At 41.6% G+C, this 25,972-nt stretch overlaps 1 protein-coding gene across 1 annotated transcript in view; it reads left to right on the top strand.

Annotated features, from left to right (window-relative positions):
- Positions 1–6,108: 6,108 nt before the first annotated feature.
- Positions 6,109–25,972, top strand: part of YWHAB (tyrosine 3-monooxygenase/tryptophan 5-monooxygenase activation protein beta) — a 45,627-nt gene continuing 25,763 nt past the window's right edge. Inside the window, exons 1-5 of the mRNA XM_069243542.1 lie at positions 6,109–6,394; positions 15,450–15,751; positions 17,124–17,247; positions 18,401–18,564; positions 22,572–22,667. Coding sequence (XP_069099643.1) covers positions 15,458–15,751; positions 17,124–17,247; positions 18,401–18,564; positions 22,572–22,667 — 678 coding nt within the window. The 5' untranslated portion in view covers positions 6,109–6,394; positions 15,450–15,457. The remainder of the gene's footprint in view (positions 6,395–15,449; positions 15,752–17,123; positions 17,248–18,400; positions 18,565–22,571; positions 22,668–25,972) is intronic.

Below are 25,972 nucleotides of genomic sequence, written 5' to 3'. Positions count from 1 at the left end.
TTGTCCACGCGCATGGTTGTTCTTATACTTTGTCCGTTTCGTATATACTCTGGGGTCTCTGCCCTTCTATTTTCGCCTTTGCTATTATCTTGTTCTGCCCCCTCACTAATGGGGTTCGGAGGCTGCTGGTATTTTCCGTAATGGTCTTCTACTATGTTTGAGTAGTGTACCTGAACTAAATGTTCAGTTTTTGTAGCTGGGAGGTGCTTATCGATACAAATGCTGGGTTTGGATGTTCCTGGGCTCCATTTGGGTTGTTCGTTGGCTGGAGGATCATTTACCTCGTTTATCCCATGATTTGTTCCAGGGTCTTTTCCGGACCACCTTTCTTTGTCTAAGTCATGCCCAGATGCTTGGTGTCCCCTGGGGCCAGTGGGTATGCGGTTTATATGGGAATGGTGAGTGCAACTTTTGTCGCACAATAATCCGGGATTTTTATTTATAAAGTTAAACACTTTATCAGTAGGTTTCTCAAAGATCTCCGACTTAATGCTTTTATCTTTATACTGATGTTGGGCGCTCTCGTCACCTGTGTTCCTGATTTCTCCTATTAGGCCTATCTGTTGTAACATATATAAGGCCTTTCCTGCTGGTGCTTTTTTTTTTCCTCTAGCTTTCTTCCATGTGTTTTTCCATCTGCCTGTTAGTTGAGGCCTTTTACCCGGTGGCCTTTTTTCTACTGTATTTGGGACTTTGCTTCCAAATTCAGGACTTCCATTTGTTCTCTCCCTCTTAGGTGTCTGATTTTTTACATCTGGGTAGTTCTCTCGTCCTGGGCCGAAGTGACTTTCTATATTTTCTTTGTCTGCTGGCCCTTCAATTAAACTAGATTCTGTTTTTCCTAACTCGTGAATGCACCCCTGTGTGCTTTTAAGGTTATGTTTGCAGTCTTCGATTATGTCCTTGATTACTTTTGGGACTTCCAATAGTTTTTCCAGCAGTGGTCCACAAACTTGTCCATCCAACTTGTCCATTTTATCGGCCACTGCTTGGTGCAACAGGTTTTCCCTAATTACACCCTCTACTAGGGCCATCCTGTAATCTATAGACTGTATTGAGGATGTAAGTTGTTTGGTCAGTTCAAGTTGATCATCAAATTTTTGAGACTGGGCCATGATCGTTGTTGCGATTGAGCCCAGTGTTGCACATATAACTTTCATGATACTAAGAATTGGTTGGTCTAGTGAGAGGTCGTCTCCAATGCCACTTTGTTCGTTGGTTATCTGACCTTCTGGATTTTTACCTTCCTTTCCTCTGTGGCCTATGATTATACTACCTTCCAGGAAGTTTAGATCTACTGATGTTATGCTGTTTAGTTGAGGGTCTGTGTTGCCAATAACGGAGTTGTCGAGTGAGGACAGCTCCAGACTGAAAGAACTACTGTTGAGTCTGCCCAGCATTGAATTAGTTTTAACAATTTGTCTTCCGCAGTGAAGCTGTGGCGCTGGGGTTTTATGGGTCTGTTTAGATGGTGAGCAGTCTGTTTCTGGACCCATTACATTTTGGAGAGCTGTGAATTCTGCTTGGGCACATTGTGGAGAGGATGTTAGTGAAAAATTTCCGGAGTTCAATAGCCCCGTTTGGGGGTCAGGATAAGGTGAATCGTTGCTTTTTCTTTGCTCTCCCGAAAAGTTGCTCCACTTTGGGGGGTTATTTAACTCCACTTCACCATCCCCAAGAGGATTACTCATTGGGCAGAATAATTGCGATAAACCAGCCGGTTGCTGTTGCTGCTGAAGTGGGCGAGTATCCTGGAGCCTGGTCGCTGGTAGCTCCAGTTCACCCCCCCCCATGTTGTAGCCACCCACTTCCCCCGGTGGCTGTGATCGGAGGCCACTGGCTCTGGGACTTTGCGTTTGCGTCTGTTCTGAGTTCGAGATCACTTGGTTGTAATAGTTAGTGATAGTGTTTGTTTTTGGTCTAGTTTTCCTTACTCCCGTAGATCCACCCGGGCCCGGGTGTGTCGGTGTATACTTATGTCCCCTGCACAGAGGACTTAGAAGGCCCCCCACAGTTCCGCCTACAGTTTCTCCTGCATTCGGTAGGGCACCCCCTGTATCGTCAGAGTCAGTATGGGCTGGCAAGCAAGGCAGTGTCACCACTTCTAATGTCCCGCCTGACTCTTCTCCTGGCTCGGAATCGCTTTTGTTGGCGGGAGACCCGAATTGGACACCCTCTGCTGTGTCTGCTGTGTCCTCACCTAGGTTTGCGAATCCCCCCTGGGATTGCTGGATGGTTCTGGGGTCCTGGTCCAGGTTCTGGTCCTGATCCTGATCCTGGTTCTGGTCTAACCCTAGACTTTGTAGACTTTTGAGCTCCTGCTCCTGCTCTGGTCTTTGGGAATCCGCAAGGTGAGTGAACGCCTTATTGGCCTCCCTAGCCTTCTTTGTTTTTCCTCTTGTCCCAACCATCCTCCGGTTACCGTTCACTGCTCACTGCTCACTACTCACCGTTCACCACCCACCACTCACCGCACCCCACCCCTTGGCTCCTTGGCTCCTTACTGGATTCCTTCCTTTCTTCCTTCCTTCCTTGCTTGGTCTTTAGAAGAGACCACCAATCAACAACGGCAAGTCCCAGTCCAAATCCCAATCCAAGGCCAAAGACCAACTAGGGCTATGGCTAGAGCTGTTGCTGTGGCTGTGGCCGTGGCTGGGTAAGGCTGGGTGAGACGACGTGGCGCGGTTGAGTACCGATGCCGGAGCCGAGGGCAGGAGCAGGAGAGGGAGAGGGAGTTCAATGGCCGGGAAGGTGGACAGGGACCCCCCCCTTCCCACGAAGTCTGCTTACCCGGTCTCTCCTGGTCAGTCCTGATCTCACCCGGTCTGCTCTCCTACTCAGCGTCTTTTTCCAGGAGGGGGCTGTTGGAGGTCACAGGAGGTCCACAGGGGGACGGCCTTCCTTCTGGCTCCCTCTGACTAGTTTAATAATCTCCTTGGCTTCACCTAGTCCATGTGATGGCAGGGCAGGGCAGGGCAGGGGAGCAACTCCAAGCTCCAAGCTCCTCTGGTACCCCTCTAGTGCTCCTCTCGTGCTCTGGGACTCCGGTACTCCTCTGGTGCTCCTTCTGGCTTACTGCCTTCTGGCTTCTGCCTTCTGGCTTACTGGCTTACTTAGTGACCACGCCGTAGTCCGCACCGTGACGGCGCTGGTGAAAAACAGGCAGCAGCCCTGGTCGCACTCGCCTGCTCGCTGAAGCTGCTCCCCCTGCCAGCAGCTTCTGCACCCCGGACCGTGCTCACTCGGCTAATCAAAAAGCATGGCGAGCTACACGTTTGAATGTGGATTTTGGTGAAGAGGATTGGGATACCATCCTAGAGAGTTGCAATAAAGGGCTAAGTGACTCACACCTTAAATTCAGTTATTTAAAAATACTACATCGCTGGCATGAGTTCCCTTCTAAGATATGTTCAGCTAAATTAAGTCCAGATTCATTTTGATAGCAATGTGAAAACTCAGGCTGTGACACTGTTCATATTTTACATGATATTTCAGAAATGTCACCTACAACTGCTCACTCCTTTAAATGGCTATCCACTGCACTCAGTCTAGCAAAAATTAACATTCTATGTTTTTGAAGAGCAAAGGTTATTCCCACCCTTCAGTCGTGGCTAAAAATATGTTTGAAGTTGATAAATTCGAAGAAATGATTTATAAATTGAAAGACAATCTGGTTAAATTCAACTATATATGGGTATACATTAGGAACTAAGGGCCTGATTATGACTTTGGTGGTCCATGCCGGTGAACACCGAGCGTAATACAATATCCCTGCCAGGCTGACCAGCGGGTACATTGCAGTACGCTTCCTGACGTGCTGACCAGCAGGAACAGTGCTAGGATATTATCCTTGCTTCTTTAAGGGGGGTGAGGTCAATTTCCAAGCACTCCAGCTCCTTTAGAAAGTCCAACGTCTGCAATGACAGTGCCCATTCTGATGGTGCTGAGCAAGGGTCCCCTGCACTTCCCATGCCATGGGTCCCCGCCATGAAAAGGCTGGCGGAAACTGGGGTTGTAATCAGCCAGGTGGCAGAGAGTTCAGTGCCGCCATGGCTGGTTTCATGTCTGGCTGCCCTAACCGGTAAAGATATGCCTGACCGTCCTCACTCCATTGGGATCTATGATGCTGACAGGGACAGCGGTCTTTAGGCAGTTCCGCCCATCTAATTTGTAATTGGACGGTCAGACTGCCCTGAGTGCGGCAGTCCGACTGTCAATCTGAATATGGCTGTCCTTAGCCCGCCACACTTGTAATGAGGCCCTTAGTTATGAATGTATATATTTCTCTGTTAATTATGAATACATATATTTTCTTACACTATTCACTTTATCAATGTTTGAACTTGTGATTATGGCACTAATTCAGTTTGTTGTTTTGCTATACGATGTCTTCGTTTTTTCTTTATTCATCTCCAATTTTTTATTTTATTGCATATTACATTTATTAATATAATATTCTTTTTATGAACTGATTTATAAATGTTCTTGAATATTTTTGTACTGTTGTAAAAATTACAGTAAACAATTGCGACAAAAAAGCATGATAAAAAATGATGTTTGCAGATTAATCTGCAACATTGTTTAGAAATAAAAAGATTACAGCTGTGTTGTATGTATGAATTGGTGACGTACAATTCTATTTAAAGGAAAACGTATGTCCTCTTGTGTTTAGTTTTTTTTAATGAAATTTAGATTTAACCAGATTTCGTTAGGTGATAACTTGGGTTAAGAAGGATGGGGTGTCCTGGCATCCATGTTGTAAATACTGTGTAGTTGACAAATAGGATTTGAATCATGTACTTTTTTTCTATCCTGGCCTCTTGTGCTTGCAGAAAAAACTGTATCCTGTGTTTTCAAGGTACTCTAAAGCAACGCACGAAAAAGCATTTTTCTTTCTTTTATAGACTTCCACAATGAATATTTGTTATTGTTTAATTCGTTTTTTTGGGAGCTTTCTTTATATACATTACATTTTTCGGAATGTATTTTGTTTGTTCTCATCTTGTTTTATATGGCTTAATCACATGTATTTTAAATCATTGGGTTTTTATTGATTGTTGTAGTTTTAAATGTAATCTGTGGACGCACTTTAAGGATTAAATAAATACTTGATTCACTCTGTTAATAACCTCTCACATTCCTACACTCCAGATGATTCTGGCACCTACTCATTGGTTGTTACCTAGGAGTTACTATTTTACCAGGAGGTCTGACTCCTGTTTATTTGCACTGGGAGAAAACATAAAAATGTAGAAAATGTGTATGGGGGTTAGCACTAGACGCTACTCCAACTGATCAAAAGTAAATCCCCGATCGTTGAAACTGCAACTGTCTTGCATTATTTTGCCTGCTTCCTGGCTAAACATGCTATCGCACTGCTACGTTTTCTTTTACAGTTGCAAACAATGAGCTTTAGATCCACTCTTGTTACAATATAATTTTTGCAACACTGTATAAGCCCATTGTCATTCAATAGGATGTTCGAGCTACTAAGAAAGAGCATGAACTATGCACAAATGTTGCATATTCTGTTAACAGTGATTTGTCTGTAACTGAAAGGCACGTTAGAACGCCGTGACGTAGTGAATAGCGGTGTTGCCAATTACGTTTGCGTTGAGGTTTGTACAGTTACCAGCTTTTCGGAACCGATGAGCGAGATGCACTAGCTTGTTATAACCAATGGAAGGAGAAGACAGACAACTTTGAAATAACTGATCAAATTTAGTGGCCATCTTCATATTTATCCTCAGTTAATGCTGCACAGACAAACCTATTCCTTTCTTTAAAACATATTTTTCGTCTAAGATACATACTTAAAGGAATCATATTTGTTTGCTTTATTTATTGACGGGCACTCGATTTTTAAATAAAGAAATTAAGTTTCCAAACGTTTTTTTTTTCTTCTTTAGAGTGAATTATTATATCTTAGTTTCATACGTTTTTAAGTCAGGTGGATAAAAGCTAGCTTTTTCATGTTGTTGTTATGTAGCTCAGAGCGGTACTGCTTTTAAAGGTATGCCTTGCTCATTTGCGACTACTTCCCGGCGGCGGCCATGTTACCTGTAGGAAAGTTCAAACCTAATAATGCACATGGAAAGTGACAATATTATATTGCGAAAAGTAGTGCTCGAAAAAACGACGCTTGTGAAAAATTAACCTGTAAATACACTCAATAATGAACCCATCTTGGGTACTTCCTGGTCGGGGTAGAGCGCGCTCTTTTACGGCCCGTGTCACGATTCCAATAGCGTATTTTGCATAGTAGGGTGGAGTTTCCGGAAGCGGAAGTGACGAAACGAGCGGAAGTAAGAAAACGACCGTAAGGCTGCCCGAGGACGGAAAGCTACGGCTGTTTTCGGCGATTTATCTAGAGGAGTTGTAAATCCGGGCTACGGTGAGTGCGGGGCTTTTTGTTTGTAGAATTATTGTTGACCGCCGGCCACCGTGGGGGCGCAAGGGGAGAGGCATGGTGGAGTAGTGAGCCCTGGAGGGGTGCGGCTAGAGGCGCGGCCGCCGCTTTGCGGGGGCGGGAGGCAGGCCGTGGCTGCTACCCCTCGAAATTAATTAGTCGGTGTTATAATTTCGTGTATCAGTTGACTCTGAAAGGAGGGGGCACGCAGTTCGGAAATAGACTTTCTCCGGCCTGGTGTTCTCCCGTACCGGGGTGGGGCTGGCGCAGGAGGTACTGCCTCAATAGGGGTTTGCCATTCACCCACCTGCGCACAGGTTGCGTTCAGATCCGAGCTTTTCCAGAAGTGCTCGGCTAGGGTATGAGCCTCATCTTTGGAATTACCCTTCCACTAGAAGGTTTAGTGTGTCACTATATCTGCCTTCCGCCGTACCGCCACCGTGATCCCCCACCTCCCCAATGAGAGAATGGCCCTCGTTATCAGTCACCGACACTTTTTGCCTTTTGAGGAACAGCAGGCTTGCTATACTTTTCGTTTCAGCATAGTTTTCCTGTGCCCCAAGAGGCCTTCCGTGACGCGACTCTGTCGTGTTTTGTGTTATAACATAAACTACGTCTGCCTAGGCCCGCACATATGCTATTTTATTAATTCAGGTTCTTCAGAGAGCTTGAAAGTGTGACTACGTTTCAGTTACCAAATGCTCCTTTTGGCAGATAACGTTACTGTAATAATGTTGCTGTTAGCGAAAAAACTGCCATTGCTTAGTTCTTGGCCTTTCTGCCTCATATATTCGCGCAACGTTGGTATTTAACGTGTTTCTGTATGGTGACTAAATCTCTCCCTGGCCTGCCCACTAAATGTCTAGTGCACTCTAAGCAGCCTTTAGTACCAAATGCCCATCTCCCCACCCCCCCCCCCCCACATCAGTTGACTTCTTGAAATGTATCGTTTACCAACTCCTGTACCGTCTGCGGTTGACGGTTATGGTGTAAAATAATACTGAATATACCACGATGGTCTCTGGTCTACTATGGGATGCAACTGTAGAAACTGCGCCGCTTTCCCTCCTATTCTGGCTTGTTTGTTTTGCTATGAAGTTCGTATTTTATAGAACGGCCGTGCAAAGTCCATGGTAGTTTTGGTTTACGTTTTAATATTACGAACGTAATTGAAAAACCTATACTGGCGTGCTTGTAGCTAATTTGTTGCCGATGTTAACGCCCTTCTCTCAACTTCATATATTTTATAATTGTTGCCGAGGAACCACCGTGCAGAAGTCTAATGGGCGCTTAGCGGGTGTATGTTTTGCTCCTGTTGCCTCTTTCGTTCTTACATGACAGGGGTCTGTTTTAGTGTTTAATTCACCAAATCATTTTTGTGAGATGAAAAGTACAGACTAGAAAGCACCACACCCAGCACAAAAGGTGGTATTTTGGACTGGGCATCATTTTACTGCTTGTGTCATTGCTGTAACATACCTCATTCGTGCCATTCCTGTCATGTTTCCTTTTTCTAACGCAGTCTTAGCTTTTACGGCGACTCTTCTTAATACAACCTGGTTTTGTTGAAACATCCAGTAGGGCTCCATACCAGCAGGTTACATACCAAGGAGTCTTGAGTAGTCTGTAGCCAGCACTATAAGCGCCATGACATTTCTGAGCGAGGGGGTAAAAGTCTTTCCCTAGTGAGGCTTACTGGTTTATCAGGCACAACGAGGTGATAATACTTGCTTAATTTGACCCGGTGGTTTTCGGTGTTAAACATTCACCCTAAATTCTCAAGACGGGCACTATCGACATTCTACCACATGGTGGCGCGGCCTGTCTGGTGTGTGTTTTTTGTTTGTTTTTTTACATAGTTATGGTGGTATTGTCATCCGCTTCTTGTGAAGGGCCCCAGAACCTGTTTTATTTTTTATTAGAAATATTGATCACTGACGCGTTCTGTAGTGTAGTGAAAGGATTGTATATTGCAAGTGCATGATATGTAAATGATTAACAGCGGTCAACATGCTGCACTGCGTGGTCCCCATGGTAACACAGCCACTAAATTAATCGAATTGCGATTTCATAAGTGCACACTAAAGGATACCCACGCTTCGAGTGGTGCCCTTTTTAACCTCTAAAATTGAGGTGGCCAGGTTGAAGTTATAAGATCATTCGACCGAACTTGTCTTTTACTACACTGGTGGTTACGGTTAGACATTTAATTGATTTACCTACACACTAGCTTACCAAGTGGACAGTAGATGTTGCTTTTACTAAGAACTCTGTCCCTTCATCCCTTGCAGTGCCTTTGTAGGTTAGTTTAACAGCTTTTAAAATGCATGGGTCATGATATTGGCTGGGCAGTGTTACTATTACAGTCAACGAGGAGATATTTTATACCAGGTAAGTAGAAGCAATCATCACAGTGGATCACGTGTGCCTCTTAAATCCCTTATGAATGGAGCAGCTTCCTTTTAATATATTTGTAGCAAGCGTTTTTATATAAATTCTTGTGACGAGCGCGGGCATAATGCTATGATGGGGGTAGTCCCTCGCTTCCCAGATATGCTCACTTCCACTGTCTGATACGATACAGATTTCTGAATACTGAGGAAAGGCTGGAAACCCCCTTCGTCCCCGTTGCCCATGGGAGAGGAATTCAAGTTGTGCCAGGTGGCAATGAGGATTGGCAGAGCCAGTAGGTGTCCTTAATGGCCTATTGGCTTTTCTCTTTTGAGGTCGAGCAGAGCAGCGTGCAAGCATTGCTTTTCCGACATGTTGGTATGTAACAACGCCTACCTCACATCCATCACTACCACTCGTTAGTGGGCTTGCCCTTCAAAAAATCCTTTTCCGTTGTCCTTCCTTGGGGATGTTTTGTTACTGCTTTGGCCATCACCATTGTTACGTGGCTAATTGCACTTTTGCAGATAAGTTTGACTGCGAGAGAACTTCGTTTTCCCTTTTTTGTCTCTCTCTCTCTCTTCACACTGATGGTCGTGGTGCATTGAATCGACTCGCTTATGTGAAACTGGTTTGCTTCTAATTTTCAGTTTTTGGCAAAACAAGCCTGGTTAGGAGTTTACAATGCTAATCGCTCTATCTTGAGCAGATGTGCAGCTCATTGCTTTACAAATGCTTGTTCGTCCATGCTGCCCAGTGCCTGTGATGTTGTCCAGCGTGACTAAAGTTTTTATATTAAAAAAAAAAAATTAAAACAAAAAACTGGCACAGCCATCTGTGCCATGCTAAACAATGGGATGGTTGCAAAATTACATATGTGCTTTTCCTGCAAGAAACATTTTTTGGGTTAGTGAGGAAGCAAATGCAGGGCTGGGAGATTGTGGGGGAGGGCGTTGCAGCAAAGCAACACACGTGAGAACTCAAATGTACACAGGTGAAAGAAAGGGGGAGGGTAGTACAGTAAGGAAAATATGAATGTATTGAATGTTTTAGGATATTCTAATGTTTTCTGTTGTATGGTAATTGCAATTAATTTAATTGCACAATAAAGTGAGGGGAGTAGCAGGAGAAACAGTCAAGCAAGTGTCAGCAACAGTGCAGGAGGGAGAGTTCTACATACAGGTATGTCTTACTCACTAAACAAAAACACGCATTTATAGTGCAATAGGTCTCGCATTTGCTTGAGTTACAGCTATTTGCATTGTAAACTCCTAACCGGACTTTTCTTGTCAATTAAATTGAAAGAAAAAAGGGCGCAATATTGAGCTAATTGAAAACCAACAAAAAAAACAGTGCAATCTTGCCGCGTGGAAAATAAAAAGAAAGTAGTGCAGAAACCAGACTGAAAACCTGAAGCCTCGTATGTTTTCAGTAGTTGGCTGTTGTGCTAGAGGAGGGCAAACACTTGGAAAGGTATGAAGTATGCATGACTCTCACTAGTGAAAGCAAGCGGATTCTAAAAGGCAAGCCTGCAAACCAATGAAAGTGACAGGCATGACATGGGCGTGGTTAAAAGCCCAAAGAGAGATTACAACAGGAACGGAGTTCTTGTGTGCTCGCCCCTAAAAAATAGTTCTTGAAAAAAGAGTGAAAGCATTATATAAAAGCAGCAGTGTCCTCCAATCAGATTGTGAATATTCAATGCTCCATGGATATTACCAATACAAGATTGGCAAACTGGGACATAAATAAGACGCAGGCAAATACGTGTGATAAGGAAAACCAACTAATCTTTTGTAATTGATTGGCTCCAAGCACCTCCGTGTTCTTGCTCAGCCACAATAGGCTTCCCAATAGACAGGACAGCATATAGTAAACTTGACCCAAAGACTTGCTGGTCCAGTGTTTTGCTTTATTTCCAGTGTTTTATAGTGCGCAGGTACCATCTTATCTTCACGTTTATGGTCGTATGCGTTTTACACTTTTTTTTTTTTTTTTTTTTTTTTTTAACTCCACCTATGTACAGTGGATCTAGCAGTTTAAAAAAATCCCTCGGTTGAATATTTTCTTTCGCACTAGATTTGAAATCTCCAGTTCATAATGTACATATAATGGCAAATCTTCAGTTCGCTTTGCCATTATATATACACTTTGTGATTAGACTAGAGGAAGATTTCAGTTTGTGTATTCTGTACAGGCTCCAGTCGTAAGAATTTTTCAGTAGCACACGTTGAATTGCACTTATGCGTTTTATATAGATTTCTCAATGTGATGGGCATTTAAGGTACACAAAGGGGGCTCTTCCTGCACTTGCTAAGCTTTTTTGTGATTAAGATGAATGCCTATCTGTTACTTCGTACTTGGGACATATTCGGCAACTTTTATTTTATTTTTTCCATTTCATCCAAAAGAGCTTGGCATGAACAGCCTTTTGGAATGTGCTTCATGTCATTTTGTTTGTGTAGCCTACGGCCCTTTGCGGAAATTGCCTAATCATGCTTAAAATGCCCCATTCCCATAGGTGAATATATTGTCTTTATCAAGCCAGTTTCGCTCGGGGTGCATCTAGGTGTCCTTACGTAAGTGTGTGCAAAAACAAGAGCAGCTTCTGATTTTAGACCTGAACACTGTATTCTCGCCGAGCACATCTTACCACCTAACACAACGTGTCCACATACTGCACCTAGCACAACCGTCACACTAATGCAACCACTTGCATACTCTGATTGGCGTTCCACTTGCACCTCTTGGAAAACAAACAGCTCAATATCGAACCTCATTTCCACATTTAACGTATTCATTACAGAATCTTCTGTCTCGATCCCTCCCAATTGATGCGCCCCTCCCTCTGGCCGGAACTGTCATACTCCATCTTTTGAAGAGCTGGGCCGAACTAAACCTGTTCACCAGCAGCTACTACGCCTGCAACATGTTTTTCGTCCATTTTCTCTCAATTTGCACATCCGTAAAGTTAAAGTTCCCAAACAAAATCGGCACATACTTGCGTTGTCATTGCATCCCCATCTCGTCACTGCAGTGCATATTTGAGTATTACTGCCTGGGGCCATTGATTATCTTAATTTGCTGGGTTTTCGTAATGTGCCTCTAGCCCGAGTTCAGGGAGACTGGAAATGCGTGGCATTGACTAACAAATTATGCAGCAGTCAAAGAATTGTGCAGCAAACAAAAATCAATGTTGGCTGCGCCCATTTCCGTGACACAAACATCTCTAGAATGCTTTCTACGTTTCGTTTGTATTATGTGCATGTTTCACTAGGAGGTACTTAATGTAAGGTTACGAGTATTGTTTTTTTGAGGTGCAGCATGGTTTTCATACTAAAGTTGGAGTACTCTGAAGAAATAACTGCACCTTTGATCAGCCCTTTTATTTTGAACATGGATTTAATTAAATAGCGGTTCTCCAGTCCCGTGTAATTGTTACGTTTATATTGACTGGGCAACATTGTCGTCTTTCAGTTGCTGAATATAGTACTCGACAGCTGAAGGGCACCGTCTACCTTTAATGGGGTGGCTGGTGTTGCATTGTACCCTATGTTGATCAATTTTAATAACTCCTGAAGTGTTTGAGTTAGAATGTTCTATATAATCTGCAAAAGTGTGCATCTGAAACAAAAAGACTTGTGTCTAAGATGTCTTTCTCTGGCGATATTGTCTGACTTAAAATGTAGACTAGTACACAATGTTTAATGTTTTTGAGTTAATCCATAGACCCTTCTGTCCGTCACTGGATCAGGACTTAAGTTAGAGGGCTAGCTTCCTCTTTAGGCACTCAAGTTGTCTTGTACAATCGCCCCATATTTGCCAGACTGATGCCCTATACCGGAAGAGAGGTAACGCTGAGCTTCTATTGGCAGTTAAATATGTCAGTTACTCTCAAGTTTGTTGTTTAAGTATATCTTGTGACTTGTTGGTGATCGCTTCAATCTCACTTGGCAATCCTGAGTAGCACCATGTCGGCATAAAATAAAGCCAGCACGTGTACGTCGATGGCTCGGGGGATGGATCCGTCTTAAGGTGCGTGTTACAATAGCCCAGTTGTCCAACAACTCCTTGCTAACAATATGCATAGGGAGCTTTTGGCCCTCCTGTTTCAACAATTCGATTTTTTTTCACCGCCCTCTTTGAGCCAGGTCTCATTACACCCCGACCCCCCAATTGTCGTTATGTCTCGCCCATTGCTTCTGGTTAAGGTTTATTCTTCTGGGGTTTATCCTTATGCCACCACGTCAGTGTTTCTATTGAACGGAATTGAAAAGTACTTTACAACTATTGTCCTCTTGCCTCCTGTTTCCCTTCTGTCTCGTCAAAAGTGCTCATGCCGAACGCATCAGCGCTATACCCAGGCTTTAGGCTTTGCCAATGTTTGTGTATTGGTATTAGTTTGAAACTGTTATGATTAAGTAACACTTTGAGACCAGAACGATGTCTTAAAGGCAAGAGATAGTCGAAGCTGTCCACTCTCTATGGGTAAATTGCTGCTGTAGACTAAGCAATTGATTAACAGTCTGATGAATGCAAGGCCCAAAACTTGATACATTCGCGTGAACGACTGATGTCTTAATTTCATAAGGCCTTTCTTTTCAGCAAGCGAGCTCCTGGAATGCTATTCGAACTATATTAATGTATGAACTAATATTGTTTTGTTCAATTGGTTGGAGCAATCGGCATCTATTCCCTGTGCTAAGATAATTGGACTCCTTTCACCCCCCCCCCCTTGCCACTCTGTGCTTATTATAGGGGTGCACTTACTTTTTTTTGTTGCCAAGATTTTTCTAAATGACCCGACCCCCCCATACTTTATTTTAAATCGAAGTGTTACTGGTTGGTCATATAATGTATTCGAGACACTCCTTTTTAGATCACTGCGAACACACGCGTATCCTTTTAGTAGTATTTGTTCATGAATGTATTTGTTACTGACCTTTCGTCGTTTATAAACCCAATAAAATTATAGGGCCAAATCTTAGAATTAGTTCAGCCAATAAAGTGAGTCGATGAATGCCAGAATATGATGTGCATCAGTCTCAACCCCCCCCGGCCCCACCTCCCACCCCACAGCTGTACCTACAAAAAAAGCTCCAACTTACTTTTCGGGAAGCACTTCTGTATTGGAATATCACTGGCCTACCACTAGGGGACCGGGTGAGACAACTTGCTTTCTGAAATGCTTTTCCTGTCCTCCTTGTCATTTTCTCCCTTTCTCATACCGCGCACTCTCCAACCACCATAAGGTGTCTCAAGTTATCAAGTTGTGACTAGGAATGGACATGTAGAACGAAGTTCGAGTCCAGAGCAGAGAGAAAGGCACATTCATCCTTGCGAATGTAGTGTAAGGTGTGCAAGAGTTTAGTTTGTGCGCTTCCAACATGGCAAGCAGCACATCATCCCTATTTTCGCTCACCGTGAGTAAACCTTTCTGCCTTCCTGGTTTCATCTTGCTGGCTGTCACTGTCCTGGCTTCTCGCCCTCTTCTGTAGCCATATGGCGAGAAGGTAGATTATTGCTTCCGTCTCTCGGGCGGGAAGAGTGATTGCTGCCAAAATTTACCAGATCGGCTGTTACCGTGCATTCGTATCTGTAAAGTAGGCCAGTTAGTAAACGTGTTGATTCTGTTGGTCCATTAAGGTCAACCCCTTCCAAAAAAAGGGGGAGGGTGACACATTCTCAAGACCGCTTCAAATCTGTCAAAGGAAAAACTGTATAGCTCCCAGCAGGCACCGCAATTGGTGGCACTAATTTTCACTGTTTTTTTTTTGTTTTGTTTTTTTATATTAAACGCGTGGATTTCTGAGTACTAAAGGTATTGATTTGAAAACCCACTATATAAAATTGGTTGAGGATGCAACATGTTGGTCTATGCAAAGTTAGTGGCAGTAGCCTGAGTTACCATGCATGACTGAACAATAGACATCCGGGGACATTGAATGGGTTTCCGGCATCTCAGACCTTTAATGTGAAGAGAAACGCAGAACATTCCTATAACTGGCGGCAGAACATAAAGTATGTGCCACAGTTTAGCGTGGCTTGTAGTTTTAACAGGAAACTGAACATGTGCACTTATATCCAACTTAAGTGTTTTTTTAAATGGTTTGTGGTACAAGAAAACGTTTTTTTTTTTTTGTTTTTTTTTTATGTAGGTTAATCGTTTTAGGACCTTCCTTGTATAGGGCTAATTAACTGTCCTATTTTCCAGAAAGGTCCTGCTACCTGTAAGCGAGAAAAGGGTCTTCTGCAAATCCCTTTAAAATGTGTGTAATATTTCACCTGAGTTTGGCGAGACTGGAAAGTGCTTACTGAGCATAGGTTATCAGTCCCATTAACTGAAGGCTCTCAGAAACGTTTTTGTAATGCCGCTTTAAAAAAATACATTTGCTACTCCTTTTGCCTTATATTAAACATTGATACTAGGGTGGAGCGTACTTTTAAACATTAAGTCTAAAGTAACTATTTTTTAGATAGTATTGTAATTGCAGAAACCGGTTTTATTCTGGAGATTTTAATACGTCTGTACTTGTTTGTCGATACCTAGTCCCTGTATTGAGTGAGGAGTTGTATTAGCTAATTTGATTTTAAGCGTTTAATAGTTGTACGGACGGCTTTTAATGTTTATTCCCTCCACCCCCATTAGCTGTAGATATGGACCCAGCAGAGCTTGTGCAGAAAGCTAAGCTCGCCGAACAAGCTGAGCGATATGATGACATGGCTGCAGCTATGAAGGAGGTCACTGAACATGGGAAGGAGCTCAGCAACGAAGAGCGGAATCTACTCTCGGTTGCTTATAAGAATGTCGTTGGGGCACGTCGCTCTTCCTGGCGCGTCATCTCCAGCATTGAACAGAAAACCGAAGGGAATGAAAAGAAGCAGCAGATGTCCAGGGAGTACCGTGATAAAATTGAAGGCGAACTGCAGGAAATATGCAACGATGTCCTGGTAATCTTCTAAAAGATTAAAATAATTATTCAAAATTGGAATTGCCGCCTTTTGGTTAGCACTCTTGAGGAGCCATTGTGTGATGAAGCTTAAGCAGGTTAACTTGTGAACGAATAGTGGGTCCTCCAATCTAGAGTTCAGATATGTATATCCTTAACTCTCCAGAGGCACTTTATCTGTTCAGCCAACTTCTGTATCTGTAACAAAATCAGGATGATTGCTAGAATGCTTGTATTTAATCCCAGCCACTAACAATTGCCCAGGGCCACATACCAATCCATTGTGTTTTGCTCATCATGCCAGCTCAGTTTGGGCCCAGCCATACGAAAATCTTTCTTGACTCTGCTCTATAGGGAACAGTTCAGGCTGAATTGCTAGGCTAGATAGTTTTTGAACTAGAACACAAGCAACCTAGGTCAATTTTTGCCCCGATTAGGGCACATCAGCTGGATATCACTTGGTTCCAGAGGCACAGGGACATACTGCTAGGTCTGATCCACCCTGAACACAAGCAGCCTAGACTTTTGCCCTGATTAGGGCTCATCAGCAAGTTATAGATTGGTTGCGTCTGTGGGGCAAAAGAAGAATGGGTTGGGATGCTATCCTGAGCAATTGCCATTGAAAGCTGATCTTGGATTGTTTTTGATCCGATTCAGGGGACCTGACTTGAAAGTTCGGGTTGGACTGTCCTTGTTGGAACAGTGTACAGACTGATTTGAATATGCCTGGGGTCTGACCTGAGGTGGCATGGTGGGCAAAAGAACAATGTGTTGGAATGCTACAAAATGCTTGCCGGTATTTAGACTTACTGCAAGCATTCTCGTCACCTTCTCTGTTTGATGTACCACGTCTGATTCTGTAGCAATGTTCGTGAATTGTTCAAGGTATTAGTATTTTTGTTGAACACATGCATGAAAAGGCTGTAATGTTGAACATCTGAAAGGATTCCAGCATTGGTGCCGCCTACACTTGGATTTCTGTCTTTAGTAAGACAAGTTTATTTTGGGGGAGGGGTGGTCTCCATCTGCAATTCTGTTCAACTATATGGGAATGTTATGTGCATGTGATTAACCTATTTCAAAAGCATCATCATTGCCATTGCGAATACATTTGATGTTCTGTTGTATCTGAAAAGCATAACCTGCACCAAGTAGAAGTTTAACTATCTTGTCACCTGTAAGTGGTCCTGCACTTAATGCAGCTTCAGCAGTTGTGCCCTGTCGTTATGATCTGCAAGTGTAGAATCCACGGTGTTAACCTTTCAGAACTGTTTTGAATGTTAGTTTTCCTATTTGATGCACTCATTGTTTGGAACAATTTGCCAAGTTTATTCTCACTAAATACAAATTCCTTTTACCTTAACTTTTTAAAGTGCTTGCTGGACAAACACCTAATTGCAAACGCATCGCAGCCCGAGAGCAAAGTCTTTTACTTGAAAATGAAGGGGGACTACTACAGGTATCTTTCTGAAGTAGCAAGTGGAGACAAAAAGAAAGGTATGTTTCACAACATGTTAAGATTTAAAAAAAAATGTATTTAGCCTATAACAAGCTTCCAAACCACAGAGCTTGTATTTAAATTCTTTAATTTTCCAATATTTTTCAAGCACTCCAGTTCGCCAAAACTGCATAGGTTTCAGTTACCTTGTTTCCCCTTATGATACTCTGCTCTACTATTATTATTTTGTTTTCTTCTAGCTCGTATTCTCAAATTATTATCTAGTTCATTAGGCATTGGTAGTCAAATTTGCCCTGAACACTTTTTCATGCGTCTCGAATGGTCATTTTTATTTTTTTCATTATTCTGTGCCTTCCTTTATTTGGTCCTTCAATTAACTTTTCTTATTACTTGAATTTTTCATTCCAAATGATTGAATATTCGCCAGAATGTGTCTAATTTTACATGCTTGCAAGTAGACCCTCACACCTTGATTTTTCTCAGTCAACATTTTTAAGGGAAAGCACTCTGGATAGTGCACAGTAGTCTATAATTTTTTGAGTGCTAAACATAGCCAGCAAGCACTCCGAAATAACCACTACCATTGGCTAACTAATCGACCAGAGCTTCGTTGCTGCTAAATTAGCGCATTTAACGATAAATCTTTACATGTTGGTAGTACATTCATCCACCCTTTCTCAATGCAATTGTATGAAAGATGGAGAACCTGATAATACTGAAATTTACGTAAAGGTACTATTGAACAGGTGCCAGGCTCTTCCTGTGGGGAGAAATGCGAGAAGACTTTAGAAATTATACAAATATGAGACATATCGAACTACTACTTTCTAAAAAGCGTGTCGATGTACCAACCGTGGAACAAGGTTATGCTTACCAGGACTATTCAGCTTAAATGTGCAGAGCACAACACAGGATGACAACATGATGGTGAATAAAATGCATGTCAGTATTAAAATTGCTCGGGCTTTATGGGGCTTCAAATGGGTACACAAGCTTTAACTTATCATTAAAATGTAGCATCAATAAGGCATGTACATAAGAAGGCCTAGGTCTTCACGTGCAGAATTTCTTTTTATATATATAGTCTTTATAGTCGTAGTTTTTTTTTTTTTACGTTGGCATTTGTGTGTATCTAGGTGCGTTTGATTTTTATTTGTGTAACTTTTTTTTTTTTTTTTGTACTTTTGCTAGAAACTGTAGATAAATCCCAGGAGGCTTATCAGTTGGCCTTTGAAATCAGCAAGAAGGAAATGCAGCCAACGCACCCGATTCGACTTGGGCTAGCATTAAATTTCTCTGTGTTTTATTATGAAATTCTTAATTCTCCTGATAAAGCCTGCCACCTGGCAAAAACGGTAAGTAGGTTTCTTTTATTTGTATTTATTACTGAATGTTTTCTTTGGTGTACAGAAGAGTATGAAGTTTGTTTCTGAATGCCGCTATATTTTATTCCCATTTTCTTTAGAGCCTTTTAACTAGTCAGAACTGTTTGAGGGTCTGCTTGCCCAGTAATCCTTTCTTAGGTCAAATGTGTGAGAATACAGTTGTCTTATTGGGAGCTCCTTGTTCAGTGATTAATGTGCTAGTGGGTCTACTGTTTTTGGACACGGACCGGCGAATTGATTAGTGTAGAAAGGTGACTTTCTTAATTACCGTTATGTTTAAAAATGTTTCACCTTTGTATGGCTGTTAAGTCTGGGAGTTTTTAAAGGCTTAAGTTTTACAGTTTTCATATCCGGTAAAATACCGTTTAGCTGAGCACTTGTGAGTGACTACACACTCGTGAAGCACTGCAAATGTGAGTCCACTAGACAGGGAAAGGTAGTATGATTGTAAATGAGGCCATCATAACTTTACATTTCAATGCCAAAACTCGATCATGGTTGGTGAAGAGTTCACGAACCGGGTGGAACTTGAGGGATCTTTCGAAGACCTTATTTTTAAGGACATGCAGTATTGGGCAGAAGAGGACATGTTTGGTCAGTGTGTCAACTAGAAAATAGTTTTTTTCATGAGGATTGGGAAGGGAAGTTAAAATCATAGGTAGTTTTCCACGAGAAAGCCAGTACATTGGTGCCTGTGAAGGAAACTTATCAAACGCGTGTACCCTCCTTGGTTAATTATTTACTAATTCTTCTAAATAAGGGCTAGATGGCTATCTTCTGGTGCTAGTGCGAAACCAGACGCTGGCTGTTCCACCAGAGAGGAAACTATCTGCTTGATCATTTTTTACTACGAGCGCCCTAGAGCAGTGCTAACCGTGGTCCCAATACACAAACTTGTCCTTATGTTTGCAAAATTCCCCATTTTATGCAAATATGTGCATAAGACGGAAGCAAGATTGGTGATTGTTTGCTCTGTGTACACCAATTTACAACTTGCGGGGTTGTATTGGCTGAACTATTATGGAACATTAAATAGCATTTCCATGAATCTTAATTCCGCAAACTGTTTTGCATGCCAATATGCTTTTTAAAATTATACAAATATTGGACAGTTGGACTGAAACTTAAGTGCCCAATTCTTAGTCACGAAAGTGCAATTGCATGTATACAGCTTTGTATTGGAGCAGATTTAATAGTTTTAGGAGCTGACCTTATTTCGCAGGAGTAGGCCTGTAAAATATTCTGCTCTCTAATTTTTGTAAATTTAACTTTGTGAGCAGAAAGCTTGTGTATAAGCACTCGTGAAAATCTGCTGTGCGGGGTGGCAAAATAGAAGCATCCCTATCATCCAACCCCATAAGAAATGAACTCTGCCACATTCAGAGTCTATCAGAGCTCTAACGAAGAAACGTTGTCTTAAATTGTCATGCAGTCATGCAAGTGGATGCGTTTACATCACAAATAGACTTCTGAAGCATCCTTTTTCATGTACAAGTGCTCACATTCCCACACCCAACTCTGGTAGTATAAGGGTTCCACTCCATTTTTTTTTTTTTTTAACATAATGTATAATATTTGTATAACACCAGTGATGAAATAGATCCTGGCATGTTACGGGGGATGGCAGCAGTACAATAATTTTACTTTATATATGGAAATGTCAAACTGGTGGCATATTGAGAAACTGACGTGGATAGGCATGTCAAGTAAGACTTGTCACAACATTTGACTCACAAAGATGAGAAAAAGGCAGAAGAGTTCACACACTCAGTGGCTAAGAGGAGGTGAGTTGGAAAGATGTTTGCCTCCCCAGCTTCTCACTGGTTTGCAGCTGCCTTGAAGTGGGGCATAGCGGAGTTTGAAGCCCTTCCTAGAGAGGAGTTATGCGGGCTGTGTAGGAATCCTATTGCACTGGAGTGAGATACGCTTCTATAGGAGATGCAGGTGTTCGCTGAAGAACACCAGTATGCCACTTTGGACGGGTGACCCGTGACTAATGAATACACTAGCTGACCTACAGCGAAAATTGATGGGTGTACCTTCTCTCTCACTGCCACGGTGTCCCCGCCCATGTTGTACCCTACTTTGGACTCTGCCCTCTGGAGCTTCAACTGATGCATCCTATTGGACACTCCCACCTTTTGGGAGTGAGACTATACATATACATACATACTCAGAGTAGAATCTGGACTGATAGCTTGCATGTGCACGAGTGGTGCCAAACAGCATTTATAGCTTATATGTGAGGAACTTGCCTGACTGTATATGTAATGGCCTGTTAAATATATACGTTTGAATTCATGCTACTACAAAAAACGAACCAATGTCTTTTGTCAAGGCAGATGATATAACCCAGCATATATAGACACAGGAATGTATACATTGATAACGTGATCATGCTATCATTGCTGTACTGTTGCTTGTACCATTCACAAATAAAAACAATGAAAAAAATGTTTTACTAAAATAAGGTTAGTCACAAAATAAAAGGTGTGGTTGGGAACTTGTTGACAAGGTCAAACGCAGAAAAGTCAAGAAAACGACCCATGCAGATGCGAAGCTTATGGATGCTTTGGGTTTGGTAAACTGCACCTTCATACAGAACTTTGTTCCATCCAGCCACCCCTGTCAGAATTGTAAAATTTGTAATACTAACACATTTCAAATTTATAGATTGTTTGTAATACTACTGCACAGTAATTGTATTTGATGTGAAGCTGAACATAATCAAAACAATTTTTTAATGTTTATATCAAAGAACTGAAGTTTTAGTGAATGAAATACTATTCTTTTCCTAGTGCAGAAAAGAATATGTATATATTTATAGGCAAAGGTATCTTAGGGTCAAAGCAAAAAGGCCTATCAATCTCTGCCTTGCTTTTAGAAAGATGTCGTGCAGCCACAGTTAAGGTGGCTTGTAACTTGCAATGTTGGGAGGTCAAAGTTGGCAGATTTCCACTTTGGATGTCACTGAAGAATATCTTTTCTATTTGTCAGAAAGCAAGTAGACTGCTTTACAATAACTACTGATAAAGGTTTTGTCGACCTAAAAGTGAACAATGTTAGTTGCTTGTCTGTAGGTAGAAACATGCTGGGTATCGAATATCCTGGAGAAAGTAATGGATTTGTCATTTGATGGTGAAACACTACCTTCTCCAGAAGCCTATAAAGTTGAAAACTATTGCCATCTACATCGTCAAGTCACTACTATTTGCAGTCTAAGACGCGTTTAAAGTGTTGGGTTAACTTTAAAGTGCTGCATTTGGCACAATAGAGTTTTAGGAACGTGGACCTGCAAGGATCTTAAATAGTGATCTTAGATCTCCAGTATTGTGAAAGCGCACTTATTCGTACATATAATGGGTGTAGATTATTTCGGGCCATTGTGAAGAGCACCATTGAGTCCTTTCTTTGAGTTATCCTGCATTACAAAGATATTTCTTCGTCTTAGGAAAGGAATTCAGAAGCTGTTAATTAGATATGCCAAACTCTTTCTTGAGGAAGAAGGCTTGGGGTTTACTTCATGCACTGATATGCTCCTGATGGGGAAAACTTGAACCTCGTATTTTCTAGTTAAGATTACTTATTTCGACCAACTGCCTAATGTATTGTGAAAGACTGGTATTCCCAATTGAGGTTACCATTGATATATTCTTTACATTATCGCCACCAGTTGTTTTGTATAGTCAGTGTACACAGTTAATGTTTTCTTTCTTGAGACATACTCTCTGAAAGTGCAGTTGGGAGGCTTTTTCCTGGCAGGTTTTTTCCCCTGTCATTTAAAGAATACTTGTAGGCTTTGTTTTTAAATCCACCGTGTAGCTTTGCAGTAAATTAACTAGTTCACGTGACCATTGACAGTATGTGGTAAGACAGATGGTAAGACCCTATGACGTGGGTACTCTGAACACTTATTTGTTTATGTTATACTTATAGCAGTAGTTAAATAATTTTCCCTTTCTCCTTGTGTATAACAGGCATTTGATGAGGCAATTGCTGAGCTGGACACACTCAATGAAGAATCGTACAAAGATAGCACTCTGATCATGCAGCTTCTAAGGGACAACCTTACTGTAAGTACTTCTAGTGTGCAATTTTGTACAGAATACGTTTATTTTCAGAATATCAGAGTAATAAATGTAGATTGTGTTCACCCTTTTGGAATATTTATCCTCATGATGATGATTATACTTCGGTGTAAATTAAAAATCACGGATGATGCGTAGACAACCAGTTTTCAATGTTGAATCTTCATTATTACAGTTGCTTTATTTTACAATGTATATTAAACACAGGAAGTTACCATTTTAAATTAGGCTATTTATAGAACAGCATACTTTGGACAAAGGGACACAATAATTAACATTTGTTTAAACATAATAGATCACTGTTATTTCCGACTGAAATGTAATTCTCAAGTTTTGATCCAGGTCTCATCCATTTCCAACCAAGACCACCTGTATCTAAAACGTTGGCATATAAGATTAAGAGTGCCTACAATTTGCATAATTATCTTCTACAACCCAGCTTCTCCCCCTTTGTTGATGGTTCTTAGTAGCTCTCTTTGAGAATTATATCTTAATAAAAGGATAACATTTTGAACTACCATACTGTTTCCGCTGCCCCCACGTCAGTGGCATTCTTGGATTATAATACAGCTTTAGTTGATGTGCTGTCTCTAATACAGTTGAGTATTGAGGTTCAAAATTGTTGTTTTAAAATACTGTGTAATACACTTTCAAATCCCAACAGCATTTAAACATCTGGTTCAAATATTTTATTATCTCTGGTAATTTATGCTCTCTTGGGAGTGTAGTACACACTGTATGAATAAAATACTTTATATTGCAGCATGTTTGAGCTAATTAAAAGGAAATCCACACATTTGAAGCAAGTTTTAGTAGGTTAATCATTTTTGGTGTGCTTTTACATGTAGTGTCTGCCCGTTGAATGCCAAAACTATCGTGTTTTTGAAGTCCCTTTTGATAATTCATAAAATAGTTTTAGTTGCACATATTTAAACCCCACCAGCACAGACCTCAGCTTTGTATTTTTGTTGGATCGCAGTGAAAAAAATAAAATAAAACGGTGGAACCGTTTCTACCATGAACTTGGTTGGTTGCACATGCCGTTTTTGTCATTCGGGGTGGAAATAGTCAGTCTGTACTTCAGTGGGGTGTTCTAAAAGGGACGCAAGCTTGTTCTTAAGGTGGTTTGAACATTGCTCTCAAATTACTTTAAGCATCCCTCTTCATTGGTTTTATTTTTATTTTCTTCCCTCGAGTCATTAAACTTTGTGGCGCATCCTAAGATGTAATCAGTGAGGTATAGGTTTTAAGAAGTTGGGATGAGCATTTTGCTAAGAATTTGAGCGTGACCAGAACCAACCGCCTTTAACAAACCACCTTCAGAAGAAGGAAACCATTAAACTATCAAGCTTGGTTATGAAAGATTTTTTAATACAACCTGGAAGATGGCGGAGTGGAAAATCCCATCTGAGTAAAGTTAACACTTTAACCAAATTCTTCTCCCTGACAAGGGGTAAGTACAGTGTGCTGTCAGATCTGGAAGTTTTTAGCAATTCTTGACAAGGTCAGTAGTTTAGTTTGTACATGGCAGCTACTGGCCTATTTAGCATTACTCCTAAGAAAGCATCCCCTGTAACCATTTTGGTATGTTTCTCAGTTACCTGATTTAGAGTAATTTATTAATAATCCTTGATTTATTTTGCATCTCTAAAAAAAAAAAAATTTAGTGGCCCAAATAAGTTTCACTGGTGTCAGGAAAGAGAAGCACTTAATTGTCTGTGTAGAGAAGTATCTTGACTTCCATAGTAAATCAGGAGTAGCTCTCTTGTTTCTTTATCAGACAAAAAAAAAATAAGATAATAGTTCTGTAAATGGTACTGGATAATAGACAACCCCTTTCTGGTTGCTCTTTGAATCTTACTTTTTTCCTACCGAGTCCTCTGATACGAGACACCAGTCCTGTGAACTCATGTGGAAAACTCATTGCTTCAAGTGTGTATATATGTGTGTGTGTGTGTATATATATATGTGTATATATATGTGTATATATATGTATATATATGTATATATATATATATATATATATATATGTATATGTGGACTAGTTCACCAGATCAAATGCCTTCTTGTACAGGGACCACAGATTGATGGGTGTCGATTCAATCTCTATCATGTCGATCACTTTCTGTATGTTATGCACATCAAAGTTAGCGAAGAAGGCTGGGAATAAAGTCTGTTTGGTTTGGAAGACTGAGCTGATTAATCACAATGTTAGAAATGGGGTCTCTAGTTGGTAGTCAGTTTACAGTCTGTTCAAGTATGGACCCTCATTCTAGTCAGGGTAAGGGAGAGACACAGCTTAGATAACCCTTGCTAATGTATTTGCAGAAACACCTACAGTAACAGTAAAAACACCACAGAAAGACTCCATGCCAGCTTAGAAACATGGCCAATATTGATTTAAATCAGACTATACCAAAACAACAAATATACAACATATGCAAGCAAAGATACTTTATTTTAAAGTAAAAAGTATTTATAGAAATCCATGTTTAGCACAAAGTACCTGGTATGCATAAAAAATAAAGCCGCATAGGCAAGCGTGTGTCCTGAGAAGCAAGAGATGATGCGTCGATTCCTTACTCACAAGTGAGGTCGGGCGTCTATTCTTTCTCTGCCGGATAAGTGATGGATCAATCCCTTCCATGCAGGGAAGGGAAGCGTTGATTTCCGGACAAGCAGCCTCCGGTCTGTATGGTAAAGTTGAAGATTCTGGTGCCCAGGGTTGATACATGGAAAACTCAGATGCACTGTGCAAAGGGTCCTCGTAGAGAACAGGCTCAGCTCACAAAGGTTCATGGATTTTCTCTTGCAGGCTGCCAACTTCCACTTTTAAGGGACCATGAACTGAGTTCCGCACCACTTAGCAAGTCAGGACTGTCAGCAGAAGAGCCCAGGCACTGGCAGATGAAGTCTTTGTCACTGAGACTTCAGAACAGGGGGGCTAGCTCAGTCAAAGCTGTTGGACAATCTTCGCAAGCAGGATATACTGCAAAGTCCAGTGTTTGACCTCTCGAAGGCATAAGCGGCAACTACAGGCCAACCCAGCAAAGCATTCGCAGCAAAGGGGCAGTACTCCTCCAGCTCTTTAGCCGTTCTCCATGGCAGAGTTTCCTCTTGATCCAGGAAAGTCTGTTGTTCAGAAGACCCTGCCTTGCCCAGGCCTGGCCCCCAGATACACTCCAGGGAGTTGGAGACTGCATTGCGTGAGGGAAGGCACAGCCCTTCCAGATACAGGATTTGTCTTCTCTTCATACTCCCCTCTATCCCCCCCCCTCCCCTCCCCCCCC

This window comes from Pleurodeles waltl, chromosome 7, assembly GCF_031143425.1.
Source record: "Pleurodeles waltl isolate 20211129_DDA chromosome 7, aPleWal1.hap1.20221129, whole genome shotgun sequence".
Taxonomy (NCBI): Eukaryota; Metazoa; Chordata; class Amphibia; order Caudata; family Salamandridae; genus Pleurodeles; species Pleurodeles waltl.
This window is presented reverse-complemented; position numbering and strand designations above follow the sequence as displayed.